The 17,893-nt window shown below is 38.4% G+C and overlaps 1 protein-coding gene across 1 annotated transcript in view; it reads right to left on the reverse strand.

Moving 5' to 3' along the window:
* Window positions 1–17,893, reverse strand: part of LOC132821726 (uncharacterized) — a 118,738-nt gene that overhangs the window by 67,014 nt on the left and 33,831 nt on the right. The window contains exons 25-34 of the mRNA XM_060834434.1: window positions 16,547–16,672; window positions 14,215–14,328; window positions 13,363–13,473; window positions 12,939–13,052; window positions 9,861–9,974; window positions 7,848–7,973; window positions 5,833–5,966; window positions 3,931–4,101; window positions 2,066–2,251; window positions 307–443 (exon numbers count right to left, since the gene is read on the reverse strand). Of these exons, the coding sequence (XP_060690417.1) occupies window positions 307–443; window positions 2,066–2,251; window positions 3,931–4,101; window positions 5,833–5,966; window positions 7,848–7,973; window positions 9,861–9,974; window positions 12,939–13,052; window positions 13,363–13,473; window positions 14,215–14,328; window positions 16,547–16,672 (1,333 nt within the window). The remainder of the gene's footprint in view (window positions 1–306; window positions 444–2,065; window positions 2,252–3,930; window positions 4,102–5,832; window positions 5,967–7,847; window positions 7,974–9,860; window positions 9,975–12,938; window positions 13,053–13,362; window positions 13,474–14,214; window positions 14,329–16,546; window positions 16,673–17,893) is intronic.

Raw genomic sequence — 17,893 nt, forward strand, 5'->3', positions numbered from 1 at the left:
GAACAGCTTTTGTCTATTTAAGGTTTAGCAGGTTTTCTTGTGTGATATTCCACAACTCACTCCATTAATTGCCTGCCACACTCTAATGGTGCCTCTCTCATCCATTGCAAGGCCAATTCTCTCAGGCATTATAGGTGGAAGTATTTGCCAAAGCCGGGATATTCCTATAGTATAGCTAATGCGATTCTCCCACATTTCTCACCATAGTCCACATCATTCACAGCCTGGGAAGAACCTGCCAATATTTGAAACCATTACCTTAGAAATCTCTATTTTAAAGCATAGCACAAACTCAGTCGTAATTACCTATAATAGCCCATGAGAGCATAGTTTCTGTAGTAAGGCCTTAAGTAATATTGCCAGTTCATTCCACCATCTTTGAATTGAATTAAACAGAAGGAAAAGATGCCATCTGTGGTTAGGACTGCCTGGTAAGTATTGGTCTGAAAAAGAAAAACTCAAATTTGTGTACAATTAAGGTGGAAAAGCACAATTTAAATTTCAAAGAAAAATAAGATTCAGCAGAAGAAAAATCATAGTAAGAAATAAAACACTGGAAATAATTCAATGTTTATATTAAAAGCAGCTGCATGTGTTTATGTCAAATTGTATCTAGACACAATAATTTTATCTCTCTACCTTAATGTCATTATGACTAAAGGAGAAAATATTCGAAACTATAGTGTATTTTACTTTTAACTTAGGTAGTGTCCCGATTTTTGTATCCCTGGGTCAGGATGCAGTCTGGAGATATCCCCACTTTTTAAGTCTGACCGTAAAAATGGCCAACTGCTTTTGGAATTTCCATCCAGGGTGGATTAAAAGTCAAGCAAAAAGTGCTGAGAAGCCCCTTAGTGACTGAGATGGTCTAATCAAAATGCCTGCCTGGGGACTACAGCACTGTCAGCAAAGTTTAAACATTTAAACAGAAAATATCCCTTGTGTTCTCATTCACTCATTTACTATGCACCATCCACACCAACCTATGACCTGAAGCTAACCCCATGGTCCCTCACATAACTCCATGTCAACAAATGCCCTTTAAGCCATTCCCAATGACACCTAGTACCTCATGCCACTCAATGCTATTATTTTATGGTCCCCTTGCCCAGATATGTCCAATCATTCCCACAGTCCTTTACAGCTCTGATACTCACTGCTAACATATCTTCCACCCAATACTTTGACCAAATAAAGAAATCCAAAATCCACACCGAAGAAAATATATGGATCTATTAAATTCCTATATTGCATTCTCACTGTTTGAGAACACTGTCATTCATTTTTTCAAAAATACATTAATGGATGTGGGTTTCATTGGCTGAGCCAGCATTTATTGCCTATCTCTAATTGTTCTTGATAAGGTGGTGAACTGCCTTCCTGAATCACTGCAGTTTGTGTGGTGTAGGCGCACCTGTACTGCAGTTAAGAAGCTGTAGGATTTTGACCCACCGCCATACAACTCGAAGTCAGCCAGAAATATGGCTCGGATGGGAACTTGCAGCTGGTGGTATTTCCATCTAACTGCTGTCTTTATCCTTCTAGGTAGTCGATATTGAAGCTGAAAATGTGTTGCTGGAAAAGCGCAGCATTTCAGGCAGCATCCAAGGAGCAGGGAGAATCGATATTTCGGGCATGAGCCCTTCTTCAGGAATGTATTTTAATCCAAATTGTTTTTAACCCATATCACAATTAATTTATGAGTGTGAAAAATCACACATGTATTGGATCAGAATGGACCATCAGGTTTAATTGAAAGAGGACCTGACATTTCTGTGGTAAACTGGCATGATGAATGGTGATGCCTATCGGCCATCAGAGGAACAAAATCTCGGCTTCATCGAAGACTGGGCCTTCTAAACTTAACTAAATCAGCTTAGGGGAATATGGCTGGGGTTCAGTAACTTGAAATTCTGATAGGCACAAGACTTTCGAGCGTTTCAAAACTGGCAGGCACCTTACTACAACTTAAAGGACATGTTTCAAAGGATTTTACAAAGATCAATGTGCAATGTGACAGGCAAAGAGAAATTTACATTGTAATGGTGAGTTAATAAATACATACAGCTCTAGAATCTGAGTTCGTATATCCAGAATACGGAAGGACATTTTCCCAGGTGATCTTGAGTGCCCACTTAGGCATGAAGGTTACACTGTCAAGCTCTGAACCATAGTAAGAATTCACTTGTGTTTTAATGTCATCCTGGAAATTTCTACTGACAGAATCGGTCCGGACTTGAAAATCAAACACCTGAAAAAAATGCAGATGTTAGTTTTCCTTTGCCTGGTATATATTTCTTGCCACATTAGTTCTGGAAAACTGCTAACCGTTTGGAATTGAATAGTAACAATTCATATATGTTATGCCAAATATGGTACAGTGCAATAACTATTAGCAACAGAAAATGCTGGAAACACATAGCAAATCAGACATGGTAGATAGAGAAACCAAGACAACATTTAGGTTGATTAACTTTCCTCAGAATTAATCATCGACAATATTTTGCAACGGCAGAACCTAGAAATCTTCTTGGCTTTGGGCAGAACATTATCGTAGCCTGAGAGACATGGGTTATGGTGAGATCTGCGATGTAAATGGCTGAGAAATCAGGCAAGACCCATCTCCACATCAGGAGCAATTTGTTGCATGGCTTATACATTTGTCAAGCAGTGTGGTGAGTTTCTCACTGGGCAGTGACAAGTTGCCAATGAATTGGGATTATAGCATGTTACACAATTGCACCTCAACATTTTAATATTGAGCCTCATAATTGCAACATTTAGGAGGCATTTGGATGGATATATGAATAGGAAGGATTTGGAGGGATATGGGCCGGGTGCTGGCAGGTGGGACTAGATTGGGTTGGGATATTTGGTCGGCATGGACAGGTTGGACTGAAGGGTCTGTTTCCATGCTGTACGTCTCTATGACTCTATGACACGAGGGATGCCAGTCTGGCAGAGTAATTAACTAATGAGGTAAGTTTGGTGAGAAAGTTTGGGAAGAAAAAGGGGAATTCCTTCAAAAAAAAAAGCTCAACTTACACTTAGCCAAAAAACTATCACCTCCGTTTCTTTTAATAAATTAGCCATAAAATAAAATTAGGCAGATAACTCTTTTTTGGAAGGACTTGTGTGTTGACAATTTCTGTTAAACAATAGTGACGTCACTAGAATTGCTCCCCAGAACGGCTGGACAGTGGCTGATGAAAGACTTGCCTTTTGGCTGCAAACCTTCCAACAGTAACACTCACTAACTGTCATGGGAAATTAGGTAGTCAGAAGATGATTCTGATTTCATCAGCTTTCATTAAGCTTCTGAGCATTTGTTTCATATTGTTATATATCAGCTTAGAAGGCTAATTTTATGATTTAAATTCAACTTAATATGACCAAAAGGTTCCCTACCTCAATGAGGCCGTGGGCTCACTCATTGCAAGGTATGCAACAGCAACATTAAAGGGCTGACGATGCTAGACAGTGGAATATATTGGACCATGCAAAGAGGGATGGCCAACATTTGGCTCTTATGGAAAAACCAAAGGTTTGTAATAAAGATCTTGTCATGTCAGGTTGCAAATGAACTCATAGTGAATAATTCTTAAGAGTTGCTTGCCTTGTCAAGGTGGGGCTGAAATTAGGGTTCAATATTATAACAACATTATTAGGAAGTCATTGCTTCCAGATCTCTGCTGACATTTACGTAAAGAGATAGGAAAGTTTTCAGTTAGCCTGGGAAAAAAGAATGATAATTTCATGCTGATTAGACATGGATTGTTTAAATTATCTTGTACCATGAAAAGATTTGATTTTTCTAAGTTTTAATGTGAAGATATCTCAAACATGCACAATTTGAAAAATACATTGAGATACAAGTTAGAACAGCGGTTATAAAATATGCTACTATGGCAAAGATCTAATCCTCCTTACCTGGTAGTAAATGGATCCTATACCTCTTCTCAAATCTGCATCATCCCAGAAAACAGCAATCATTGGTGGAAGTCCATAGTAGTAACTCCTGAATGCCCAGAATGGACTTGAGTATGTATACTGCAGATACTCAATGTTTCGTTGAAATATAATCAGTCCATTATCTGAAAACTAAATAAAGATAGGTTATGATACAATTCAGTTGTTTTAGCTTCAATGGGAAAACATGGATTAATTGAAATGAAACAGGTAATAGTTAGATTGCCATAGGTGCAATTTTAACCTTTTGAGTGACCACTTAAAATCCTTGAAGTTTTATTGCTCATATAAAGGACACTAGTCCAAATTTGAATTAACGTTTTAACAATTGTAAGTGAACTTTGATGAGGACTGAATTCTTGGTGGAAATGACTTAGTGATTTCCAGGAGGAACTTGGATTAGGCATTTTTGTCAAAGAAATGGTTATGGTGGAAGGTTATTAAAAAAACCTAGCAATTCTGCCATTCACTGCTGTTGTTGTGGTACATTTTTGTCCATTTTGCACTAATTTCTGTCTGGAGGAATTGGAAAGTCAACTGAAAGGTCAGGACTTAAAGTATGGGGTTTCACCTCTTGGAATTCTGTTCTCACAACCATAAGACTAAGTATGTTAAAATCCTGACTTGAATCTGTTTGAGGTATCCTAAATCATTTTAATTAGAGCCTGAGTGAGGAAACATTTATGAACCAATGCTTAAATTTAATGAGCTCATTCCCAGTTAAATTTACCCATTGTCTTTTTTTCCTTTCAGTTTATTTTCAATTTTTCAAAGCAGTGGACAACAATTTTCAAAAGTAGGAAATTTTAAGGAGTGAATAGAGGGCTAGAAAACTATGTGAAATATTGACAATATGATTTATTTTTGTCTCCACCCCTTTTACCTCACTCCTTCCCTCTCTATCGATAACCTTCCTTCCTCCCATCTCTCTCTGGCCTATCCTACCCTCCTCTCTCTTCCCTATCCTGTCCCCTCTATCTTATCCATCCTTTCCCAGTCTCTCTCTCTTACCTTGCCTGTTTTGAATGCATGCAACTGGCAACATGGGCTTTGCCTTCCAAAGACTTGCATTCCTACCAGTAAAATTAGCTCCCTAGCCAACATTTTGCCTTGAAATCAAGGTAGCTGCTTTCATTCTTAAATGCAATTCATTAAGAGACAACTTTGAGCATATCTTTGGAATCCCTGATTAGCCAGATTGCCCTGATCGAATGGTCAATCAGGGAAGCTGTATAACTAATGAATCAGGGTAGTGAAAAACTGGGAAAGAGAAATTTTTTTTAGGAAAATAATCAAGTCTGTGGCCTACTGCAAAACTGCCTCTGATTGGAGGGTCACCTTCTGGCAGAATCTACTACTTGTCCTTTATTTGGAAGCTCAGCAGCAGGTTGGAATGGACCCTCAGTTGCCTACATTCTGCCTATTGGACACACCTGTATTAGGCAGTTTATTGGAATAGGAGCCCTGACTAATTTTCTTTCCTCAAAGCCCAGATGGCTCAACCAATTATTAATGCCCCTGTGCACCTTCTGTACCAAGTGTTGATCAAACGTACATTCTTTATATTGTCCATATGACTCAATACCAGAAGAGTCAATTCACGTAATGAAGGAATCTTTGGAAAAATCAGACCTTGTACATTTTACATATGAAGTATTATTAAACACATATGTCAAGAGTGAAAATAATTACATGAAATTATATTTCCAGACTGTTTTGATATTAAATTTGATTTTCATTTAAATTGTAGAATATGTTCACAGCATAATGTCTAACTAAGCATTCTAGAAATTTTCATGCTAGTGAACGCCAAAGCAGGTTATACGCAGAAATAAACCATGAAAATAAAGATCTTGAACGTACATATAATCTGTAGTAAAATGCATCATCAAAAGGAAAACCAGATGGGATGCTGATGATTGGAGAGTTAAAATCACGTGTGCTTCCATAAAGTTTTGTATCACCAACATTTGATCCATAGTCAAATAGCCGTTTTTCTACATATAAAAGAAATACACCCCATTATGTAATTTAAAAACCAAATGCAGTCATACAATTGTCACAAAATCATATTGAATAGTAATTTTGTGTTGACGCATCTTCAATTGTTGGCAATATTCTCCACTAGGCAGTGAAAAGGAAGGAGGCGCCACTTAATATCACATGACAAGGGATGTTTGAAGGGGACCACAAGAAGAAGTTTGTAACTGCTCTTTAATATTATTTTCTGGGCTATTTGCCACCCCAACCCAATACTCTTTTTACGTAATAGATTTACTTGACTTCTGTTTTTACTTTTTTTTCAAAAGTTTAATTTTCTTCCTTTTGTATCTGAATTGTAGAATATAAAACATATTGTGGTAAATTTTGGAGAAATCTTGGATAAAACTCTTTCCAAATGGCAAGATTTATCACAAAGATGCAAACAGAAAGGTTGAGAGGTTTAATGTTATAACACAGAAACTAGTCAAAAACCCTAAACAGGCAAATAAAAGTTTTAGTTTTATATGTAGGGAACTGGATACAAGAGGATATAAATTATGGCTGTATTTATATCAAATTTTAAGGAAGAATGAGATCTATAGGATGGGGTACTGGTTCTGCAAAACTGTGAAAGCACGAGGACAAAGAAATAATAAAACTAAATATCCATTACTCTCCAAATTTTATAAATGACCTAGATGTTGGTTTAGACATCACATTTATACATTTAACAGATATAAGAACACTTGATAAAGTGATACCTTACATGTAGGATATTCGGAGCCCCAGGTTAATGTTGATTTAATAACAAAATAGGCAAAACGCAGAGAGCGTGTAATGTTGTGAGATGCACTTTGGGGAGACAAGTTAAAAATTGCACAACACCAGGCTATAGACCAACTCGTTTATTTGGAAGCACGCAGTTTTGGAGCACTGCTTCTTCATCAGGTGATTGTGGAGAATAAGATTAAGACTCTGGAGAGACTAATACAGGAAAGCAATGGAAATTTCAAATGTATAATTTTGGAAAGGTGATTGGACAGACTTTGGTGTCTGTGTACACAAATTCTCAAAGGTGGGAGGGCATGATGGGCTGAATGATCTGCTTCTGTGCTCTATGTTTCTATGTAATAACAATTAAGGAAACTTCAGCTTTGGAAAAGAGGTAGTCCTAAATGTCACCTGTGAAATCCAGCAAAGTAACCTCTAGCCAAAGAAGTTGAAGACACAGTTAAACAGAAGGCCACTCTTGCAATCAAATGGAGCATGAGCTTATTGCCCCTAACACACCCAACTGCCCTTATCACTGACCTGGTCAAATAATGTCTTTAAAGTGCTATTCCTAAATAAGGCTTAAAATGTTCTGTATATTTTACAACTCTTGGGCATAAATTACATTGGATTGGTACCCTTCTGCTGAAGTGTTTCCTTTCTATGTTCAAAAGTCTGCTGGTGCTGTATTGTAGCCGTACATAAAATTCTTCCACATGGCGTGATCTAATCTTAAAATTTATACATTCACAATCTTGGCTTAATTCTTTATTATATTTTTGGTAAGCAATAGCTTTACAGTCAGAATTTTATAAATAATATTATGTGAACATAAATGTGAAAGATAAACTTAATTTAAACATTATGCCACATCTCACTCTGGCATTAACACAGGTATGTTATTAAACTTGGATAATGCAGCAGATTATTGTATACTCAACCAAATGTTAATAATAATTAATACATAAATAATAGTCCATAAAATTAGCTGAACTATTTAATCAGAACTTGAATGTATAGATACTTTCATACATTTTCATTGAAACATACGGCAAACATCTGAAATAAAGTGAGGACAGTTTATCACCATATTGATTGCACTGATTTTTGAATGAAACTATTACCTTTGCAAATGAAGCCGTTGCCTTCATACCCTTCTTTACAAGAACATGTATGGGAGCCCAGTGTATTACTACATAATCCAGCATTGCGGTCACAATTATGCGTATTACGAGAACATTCATCCACGTCTGAATCAGAAAGCAAAGTTTTAGACATTTGAAATCATTAAAATAAAACACATCAGTTTAATGCATCTCTCATTTGATAAAGAAACATCAAAAAGTTGCAACTGAAAATGACTTGTTTTATATCACAATGATTCATACATGGATTAAGTGGACTTATTGTTAACATTTTGGAGCATGCAACATTTAATATGTTAAAGCAATTGTTTTGCAATATATAGTAAGCTGATTCTGAATGGAAACAAAAATCTCAATATACAATTCTCTATCTTCATCTCATTCTTGCAAATTTATCCATGGTCTAGTACAGTTTTGTGCCAAACAGATGTATGAATGCCGTGGATTAAGCTTCTATTTCCTTCTCTTTCCTAACGACAAGTCACCTTTGTCTGTCCCAAATAATAGAGCCAAATTGAACAATGTATCCTTTCCAAACACTGGTCTTTGAATCTTCCCATAAAACTTCCTGTTACAGCAGTCTGAGGGTGATAAAACCTATTTTGTCCTAATTTTCCACAGCACTATTTCATTGGTGCTTCATTTAGCCTGAACTTTAAACACTGGATGGAGGTGGTACATTAGAAGTTTCGTCCATGCACCCCACATCCCATGTCCCACATCAAAGAGCAGTTTTGCAGTTACTCATTTTGCACCCGAATGTTCTTCCATTTATGCTCCTGCAAAGTCTCAGCAGAACTTGACCCAGTTAAACCTGGAATACAAATCCATTCGAGGCATTCTGACAGTTCCAGATTTTGCTAAACAAAATGAATTGGTTTTAGAGAATATTAATAATCTCCAATAGCTTCAGTGGGACCTCAATGTCTTTTAAAAATTTCTTCCCCAATTTGGGTCTTTGGAGCAGATCATTCTGCCTCTGATGTACAGATTGGTTTGGACACAGCTGATGATTCATTTTAGCAAGCACTAAAGGAAATCCCTAGCTATGAAATGACCTAATTCTGCGAACAAGATCACTATTCTTGACTGAGATGAGCGATGATTCTGCTCAGCTCCAGTTAAGGTGCTCACAAATCATAGGAATTGCCAGACCTATATCTGAGAACACTAATGAATGGATTAATGTCATAAAACTTTCTGGTTGTATATAATTATTTATTCAATAATAACAAGGAGGATCATTGTTATTTAGTTAATCTCCCTGTGGGGCTCGTTGAGTATGTGTTCCTGTGGTAAGAGGCAATGTCCTGCCCAGCTGGAACTCATCACCTGAGCCTTTATAAAAGCAGACCCAGTGGGCAACTATGGTGTAGTGGTAGTGTTCCTGCCTCTGGGCTGAGAGGCCTGGGTTCAAGAACCATACTGCTCCAGAAATGCATAAAAACATCTCTGAACAGCTTCATCAAATATATCTACAACTGACTATCAGACGACGGGTTTTGGGAATATGATGAACTCCCAAGCTGGCCATAGCTCAAACCCACCCCTCCGCAGCATCAAATGGAAATAAAGTAGGGCCAGGTAGGGCCCTCTTGTAGGTCAGTGGTAGTGTCCCTGCCCCGGACCAGAGAGCCCTGGGTTCAAGTCTGACTTGCTTGAGAGAAACATCTCTAAACAAGTTAATTTAAAAGATAAAACAGACTTGGGATTGGATCCGTAGAGCTAACTACCCTATACTGGGACTCACTATAAATAGTAGCTCTATTTAGTGTTCAAGAATAAATGATGTTACTTTCTAGTCATGCTTTCTGAGCTATTACGTTTATAAGTAAGACAACACTCATGATCCACAGCAAAAATATATATTAACCAATTACTCATCTGTTTAAACTAATTCTCAGTTTATGTGTTTCTTTTCTCTTCAATGATTTTGTTTCTTTACTTTTAGATTCAAACCAAGGTGAATAAAGTAAAATACTTTGACTGTACCTATATTGCAGTCTTTTCCTTCCCAATTGTCATCACATATGCACTGGAAGTCATTAATACGATTCAGGCAGAACCCATCATGTTTGCATGGCCTGCTCACACAGTTATCAATCACTACATTTAAACAAAGGAAATGTTAATTAAATTGTAAGATGGTAAAGTTTATCTCACTGTTACTTGTCAGCAAACTATTCTTGTTTTTTTAAATTAGAAACTGATGCTTGAGTACTTAAAGTGTTAATTGATTAATCTCTCTGTAACTACCTCTCATTTTCTCTAGGGTCCTTTCTAAATACTCATGTCTCCACTGAAAATATTTATATTTGAGCTTGTTCCATTATCTTGCATCATCCTTTGATCATGCTCTCCAGTTAACCATATCCTATCCATTTTGTTCTTTGCCTGTTCACCACTCCCAACCTTTTATCCCCGGCTGTGTAATTGTTTAAAGTATCCACTAATTGTGATGAATTGTGATCTGAAATGAGGAAACATTTTGATTGGTAAATTTACAAGGTCCTCCTCATGCCCCCTTTGCCAGGTTATGTACCCCAAACTACTATCCATGGGCCCTTTTACCCCAAGGTCAGGTAATTGCCCTGCTTCAACAGCCCATATTTCCCTAGGTAGACCATGCCTGGCTATGCCCAACCACCCAGTCCCCTGTAATAACCTGTTTATTCCAATCAAAATCTATAGCTTCCTTGCCCATGCCACATGATATACCCACATACCCTGATGCACCCCCCCCTCAACTTCAGCTAGACTACATCAACCCACACCTGATACCTGCAAACCTTCCTATGTCTCCATGCCATGCTAGCCCCACCCATCCCAATGGTCCATATGCCCCCTATGCCAAGCTATGGCATTTCCATGACCGGTTACCCACTACATCCTGTATAGACAGGTCCAACAACAGTATAACAATATTTTCAAGTAGATTTTCAGTTATTGAACCTTGTCAAGATGGTGGTTGATAAAATTTTGTTACGAAGGGATATTTGGAGATATTGTAGGCAGGTGGAATTGAGGTAGAAGGTCTGCAATTATTTCATTGAATAATGGAGTAGCTTCAAATGGTCAAGGTGGTGGAAGTGGGTACTGATGAAGGGCTTCTGCCCGAAATGTCAATTTTCCTGCATCTTGGATGCTGCCTGACCTGCTGTGCTTTTCTAGCCTTGACTCAAATGGCCAATGGCCTACTCCAACTCCAACTTCTCATGGTCTCAAGTCAGAATCATGTATGCCATAGAAATAATTATGTTTCCATGATTGCTCCCCTTGGCCTTCCACATAGTTTGGAAAGCACTGCTGAAGAAATTTGGTGAGTTCTTGCAATGCGTCTTACTTTCCATTGAGTGAATGATTAAGATGATGAATAGGCACTAGACACCTGGACTGCTTTCTCCTGGATCATGTTGAATTTTTGCAGCTGCACTCATCCAGGTAAGTTGGAGATATTCAATCATGGTCTTAATTTGTGCCTTGTAAAAGACGGCAAGACTTTGGGGAGTGAGAAATAAGTGAAAGGCTTATAAAGCAACCATTTTGTTTACATTGATCTGGAAACAGAAATGCTGTTTTGAGGAGTAGTGGAAGCTCTTAGAGTGGTACTGAAAAGAAACAGGACCCATGGACTTCAACATTAGTTCTTTTAAATCAAACATAAATGACTTGGATGCGAGCATAAGAGGTACAGTTAATAAATTTGCAGATGACACCAAAATTGGAGGTGTAGTGGACATCAAAGAGGGTTACATCAGATTACACCAGGTTCTGGACCAGATGGGCCAATGGGCTGAGAAGTGGCAGATAGAGTTTAATTCAGAAAAATGCGAAGTGCTGCATTTTGGGAAAGCAAATCTTAGCAGGACTTATAAACTTAATGGTAAGGTCCTAGAGAGTGTTGCTGAACAAAGAGACCTTGGAATGCAGGATCATAGTGCAGTGGAATCGCAGGTAGATAGGATAGTGAAGAAGGTGTTTGGTATGTTTTCCTTTATTGGTCAGAGTATTGAGTACAGGAGTTGTGAGGTCATGTTGCAGCTGTACAGGACATTGGTTAGGCCACTGTTGGAATATTGTGTGCAATTCAGGTCTCCTTCCTATTGAAAAGATGTTGTGAAACTTGAAAGGGTTCAGAAAAGGTTTACAAGGATATTACCAGGGTTGGAGGATCTGAGCTACAGGGAGAAGCTGAACAGGCTGGGGCTGTTCTCCCTGGAGAGTCGGAGGCTGAGGGGTGACCTTATAGAGGTTTACAAAATAGGGTAAATAGGCAAAGTCTTTTCCCTGGGGTCGGGGAGTCCAGAACTAGAGGGCAAAGGTTTAGGGTGAGAGGGGAAAGATATAAAAGAGACCTAAGGGGCAACGTTTTCACGCAGAGTGTGGTATCTGTATGGAATGAGCTGCCAGAGGATGTGGTGGAGGCTGGTACAATTGCAATATTTAAGAGGCATTTGGATGGGTCGAAGAATAGGAAGGGTTTGGAGGGATTTGGGCCGGGTGCTGGCAGGTGGGACTAGATTGGGTTGGGATATCTGGTCGGCATGGATGGGTCGGACCGAAGGGTCTGTTTCCACACTGTACATCTCTATGACTCTATGACTCTATGAACCGCACATCGGTAGCAGATTGGGATGTGGTGTTGTTGAACCTCATGGACTGTTACTATGTAGGTACCATGTACTTCATGCACTTTCTGTCATCATTGCCCAACACTCAACACGTGGGCCGTTGGACCCTAACCCTAACACTTAAGCCAAGAAGTTGCAATAGTTTATGTAATAAATGGGATTTAGATTATAAGCTAAACAGTTTCTTGAAATTGGATCCTGAAAACTATTGTCACAACTTGACTGGCCACTCTTTAAGAGCCAGGAGCAAGAAGCACGAAGTATTGAGGACAGAGCAGGAATAATGTGGTGCTATAGACGCATATAGAATTAACAGTGGTCAAGAAGTTATTTTACAAAACCATCACCATATTGTACAAAGAAGTATTATTTATCTTTCACTATATGGTAACAAACCATTTGTCTGTTCTGCTGAGAAAAAATAATTTTAATACAGCACCTCTTTGGCAGAGTTGACCAGTATATCCAGGCACACAGCTACATGCAAAGGCATTTATGGAATCAATGCATGTGGCTCTATTCTTGCATGGTTGGCTGGAACATTCATTAATATCTGATAAGGTAAATAAAATCAAATCATAATCCATTCATTTCTGAAATAATTTTTTTTTGTTTTTACATATAAGATATAAAATGACAACAGAATTAAAAACACTAAAAGGATTGTAAATATAGTTTATAGGAATCTTTAAATAGATTCACATGTTTCAGATACAGAAAACTTCATTTGATTATGACACAGATTGCTGGATGCATAATAGTTCAAATGCTAATATATTACAATATGGCAGTACCTTTAATCATGGCTCTTTAAAACAATTATTTTAAACTTCACAGAACAGAATTCAAAATAAATGGCATACTAGTTTCACAGTGTCGTCCTGTAAAACCACTGAAACATTGACATTGGTAACTTCCTCGTGTATTCAAACAGGTTCCATTCATACAGGGATTAGAGAAACATTCGTTTACATCTAGAATAAAGAGTTAAAATTAATTTCTAGTTAGTGAGTCAATTGCTATTTAAAAGTAAAAATCTATTGCACATAATTATATATTGGCTGAAAAATAATGATATTTATACATGACACAAAATATTTTTACATGCCATAAATATTAATGAAATAGATATACACATTTAAAATTAAATAGAAATGTATGAAAGGAGAGCAATCACACAATTAAGAGGATAAGGAAGACAGTGAAGCAAGAATAAATGCTTGTTAATGCTATTAACATTTTATCTTCACATAAGCAACTACTTCATTCAAGTGATTGCCTCTTTTGAATTTTACCCATTTCCTGCTCTGCAGCATTTGTAATGTCAGGCCCATTATGGAATAGAGGTTCAACTACATGAAACAAAACTGCTCCTGCAAAACCTATCAGGATGTGCATCTTGACCAGAGGCTAAGAATGCACAAGTCCCACAGCATTGACTACAATAGGTCAAGATACTGAAGCAACATTCATGATTGACACTTTGCATAATTACAATGAATTAATTTGTAATTTTCATTTGCAAATAACAAAAGACCATTCAACCATCCAAAGTTCTTTCCTCTGTGAAATTGCTACACTGGTGTGTGATCTTTAGAAGCTATTCCAAAATATTTTGTTCAAAGTTCTTATCACCAAATTTCCATTCTGAGCCAGTGAATGAAGCATGTGGAAAACTGTAGCAAACATGTAGTCTGTTTAATGGAATATCTAACCTTCAGAACATGACATCCCAGTCCAGCCAGTTACACAGTCGCAATAATAGGAACCCTGTGTGTTGATGCAGGAACCTTTTCTGTTGCATGGACTTGATAAGCACTCATCAACATCTGGAGGGAAAAATGCCAACATAGAAAAATAAGAAAGTTGCAAAACATAACACTCTTTAGTTTGAAGTTCTGTTTTTGTCCCGTTCTTAATTATTGGGAATAGACAAGTAGTAGGCTGGAACAACATTGCAAGCTAGCCAGCATCAAGGGGTGGAAAAGTCAACATTTCGGGTGTAAGCCTTATTTAGGACTGGGGATGGGAGTGAGGGGAGATGCAGATAAAGGTGGTGTGGGGGAGGGCTTTTGGGTGGGGAGGCAGTGGCATAATGTCACTGACTAGCAATGCAGAAGGCCAGACCAGTGTTTTGGGGACATGAGTTTGAATCCCACCATGGCAGATGGTGAAATTTGAATTCAATAGAATCTGCAATAAAGAGATGGCTTAAAGGCAACCATGTAACCACTACTAATTGTTCTAAAAACCATCTGATTCACTAATATCCTTCAGGAAAATAAATCTTCTGTTCTTCCCTGCTTTGGTCTACACATGACTTCAAATACAGCAAGGTGGTTACCTTGAGATTGTCCTCTGGGCAATTATGGATGGACAATAAATACTGGCCTAGCTAGTGATGCTCACATTCCATGAGTGTGATATAGGCATTGATCACACTAATACTACATCTGTGGACCTGTTCTTGTGTGTGGTGTGGTATTGTTAAGAAAATTCCATTCAGGAGGCAAGACTTGGCATGGTATCAGAATCAAGCTTAAACTTATCTTTAATTTACATCTACCTAAATGTACTAGCTTCCCTCTCTCAGATATTGCTGAATAGTGACCAAAACCAGTAGCCCTACTCTCATGATGCTGAGGTGAGTCAATACAACGCAAACATGAATCTGACTGAAATGAGTTACACACTTAGGATTATAGGTGTAATGTATCTAAAAGTTGAAATACTCCCCCGGGTAAATCTGGTGAGTAACAACATTATTGTTTGATAAATACAATTATATTTTGTATAACTCTAGCTTTTGACATTGCTTACAAGGGAAACGATAAAGGTAAATGAAAAGATCCTTATCAAGTATTATCTGGGGTTGTTATTGGGCAGATAAATGTGGGCTGAACTGTTACATTGATGAAATGTAGGTTTTGCTTGGTGTCCTTAAGGCATTAATTTTCCGACTCCTGAATAGGACGGTGGCCAAACAAAGTATAATTAGATAAATCATACATTGTTGTATAGAACTAATCTCACTTTATTATTCTTCTCAACTGGTTGTAGCTAAGAAAAAGTTGGCATGTATGCTGAAGATGTGGCGCTGTGGTGGAGGATAAGGTGGGAGTCATCAATAGATGGAGATGAAGCCCAGAAAGAGGCAGAGACCAACAGTTGGACAGACAAAGGAATGGGTAAAGGTCAGTCTGGGGGTATCAGTAACTGCTAATTGGGACCATTAGTAACAAACAATGGGACGGGTGGAGGTGCAGCCAATGTGATGACAAGGCTTGGTGTGTGGAGGTTAGGGTAAGAACATGGAAGAAGGTGTGCAGGCACTAAAATGATTAAACTCAATATTGAGTCCCAAAGACTGCAGAGTTCCCAAGTGAAAAATGGGAAGCTGTTCTTCTAGCTTGCACGAGCTTCACTGGAGTAGACAACAGGAAGCTCGGGTTCATTTTGCAGAGACCTATGGACATCTATGTTCTGCCACTTCACACACCACCATATTTGCTAGCCAACATCTCTGTCTTGTGCTTGCTCCCCAAGTGGAAAATGAAATGCCATTCTTTCAGTATGTGCTGAGTTTCCATTGTTAGCTACTAGTAATCCCAATTAGTCTCAGTCTGATTCCCCCAGACTGACCTTTCCCCATTCCTTTGTCTGTTCAACTGTTGTTTTGTTTCTCTGGGTTTCATCTCCATCTCCTACTTGTTCCTTCTCCCACTGCATCTTCAGCATTTATACCAACCTTTTTCTGAAGAAAGGTAACTGGACCGGAAATGTTAACAGTGATTTCTCTCCACAGATGCTGCCAGACCTGCTGAGTTTTCCTCGCAATTTCTGTTTATGTCTCTGATTTTCAGTATCTGCAGTTCTTTATGTTTTTCCTCTCACATATTATCTTGTTTTTTTCTATGCATAAATTAACCTTCATCACATTTACTTCCTTTTCAACCAGTGCAACAATTATGTAATTTATATTTGATGTCTAAATGATTCTTTCATACATTACTGTGTGATATTTGCCGTTTCCATGTTTTAGCTCACCGTGGCAACTTGCTTTGTCTCTTTGATCCAACACGTAACCAGAATTACAGGAACATTTGTAACTGCCAGGAGTATTGTGGCAAATTTGATTACAATTGTTGAATTCTGATTCACATTCATTGATATCTGTGTAAAAATGGAAAGAACAAATACTGCTTATCACCATTATACAACAGAAACTAAGATCGTGTGGGCACTGAAGCCTGATAACAGCAACTATACATTTGGCTCTGATAGTCCAATAGCTATGGAGACAATGGAGCAGCACAGAAAGGTGTTGCATGTCAGGACCATGTGGAACCTTTGACAAAATTCTTGAGAACTACCTAGGAAATTGAATTTTCCAAAAGACAACCAGTCTGCATCAGGAACACTTGGAGAGACCCCATTAAAATTGGAAAATTTGCAAAATTCCAATTTAGACCATAAGAAATATGCACAGGACCAGGCCATTTGGCCCCACTAGCTTGTTATTGCATTCATGGCTGACCTAATATTTCTCATGTCCACTTTCCTGTATTTTCCCTGTAATCCTTGATTTCCCTGCTGATCAAGCATCTGTCAATCTCAGCCTTTAATATCCACATGATTCTGCCCTCTGAGAGAAGAAATTCCTCCTCACCTCAGTCTTAAATTGACATCCCTTTATTACAAGGCTCTCTGCATCTAGATTGTCCCATCTGGGGAAACACCTCTCAGCATTTACCCTGTCAAGCCCCTTTAGAATCCTGCATGTTTGTACAAGATCGCCTCTCATTATTCTATACTCCTAGAGTCCCAGCCTGCTTCGGCTTTGCTCACATGTCAATCAACCCATACATGCTTACATAAGCTTAGAAGTCACCCAAGAAATTTAGGGGACTAAAAACCTATTCTAATTCCTAAGGAACTATTAAACTGACCCCCAACTCAGCACTGATGTATTCCACCCAAATTGCACCCTACTCGATCACTGACACTTTCCCTGATTTCTGACACCTTCTCCCAACATGAGAGATAGCCAACATGACGCAATTCCATATATCAGCTCCCCTAACCTCACTCTGACCCTACCCTGCTGGAACTGACTCCTCAAACACCACCACCTGACCCTCTGCAACGCCTCACTATTGTCACCTCTGCTGTACATGGAGTCTAGATCCAACACCCCATGCTTCCCATTCAGCCACAGATTTCAAACTCTAGACGTAAAACATTGTCTGCTTTCCCTCTGCACCCCATTACGTGTCCTCTGACATGCCCCTCTCTCCTGGGCTTGAGGAACTGATATACACCATCTCTCCAGCTTGACCCTCCAAGAACCAACAACAATATCTCCGCCCTCCTGATGTCCTTCCCCACATCTAA

This window comes from Hemiscyllium ocellatum, chromosome 13 (assembly GCF_020745735.1).
Source record: "Hemiscyllium ocellatum isolate sHemOce1 chromosome 13, sHemOce1.pat.X.cur, whole genome shotgun sequence".
Classification (NCBI taxonomy): Eukaryota; Metazoa; Chordata; class Chondrichthyes; order Orectolobiformes; family Hemiscylliidae; genus Hemiscyllium; species Hemiscyllium ocellatum.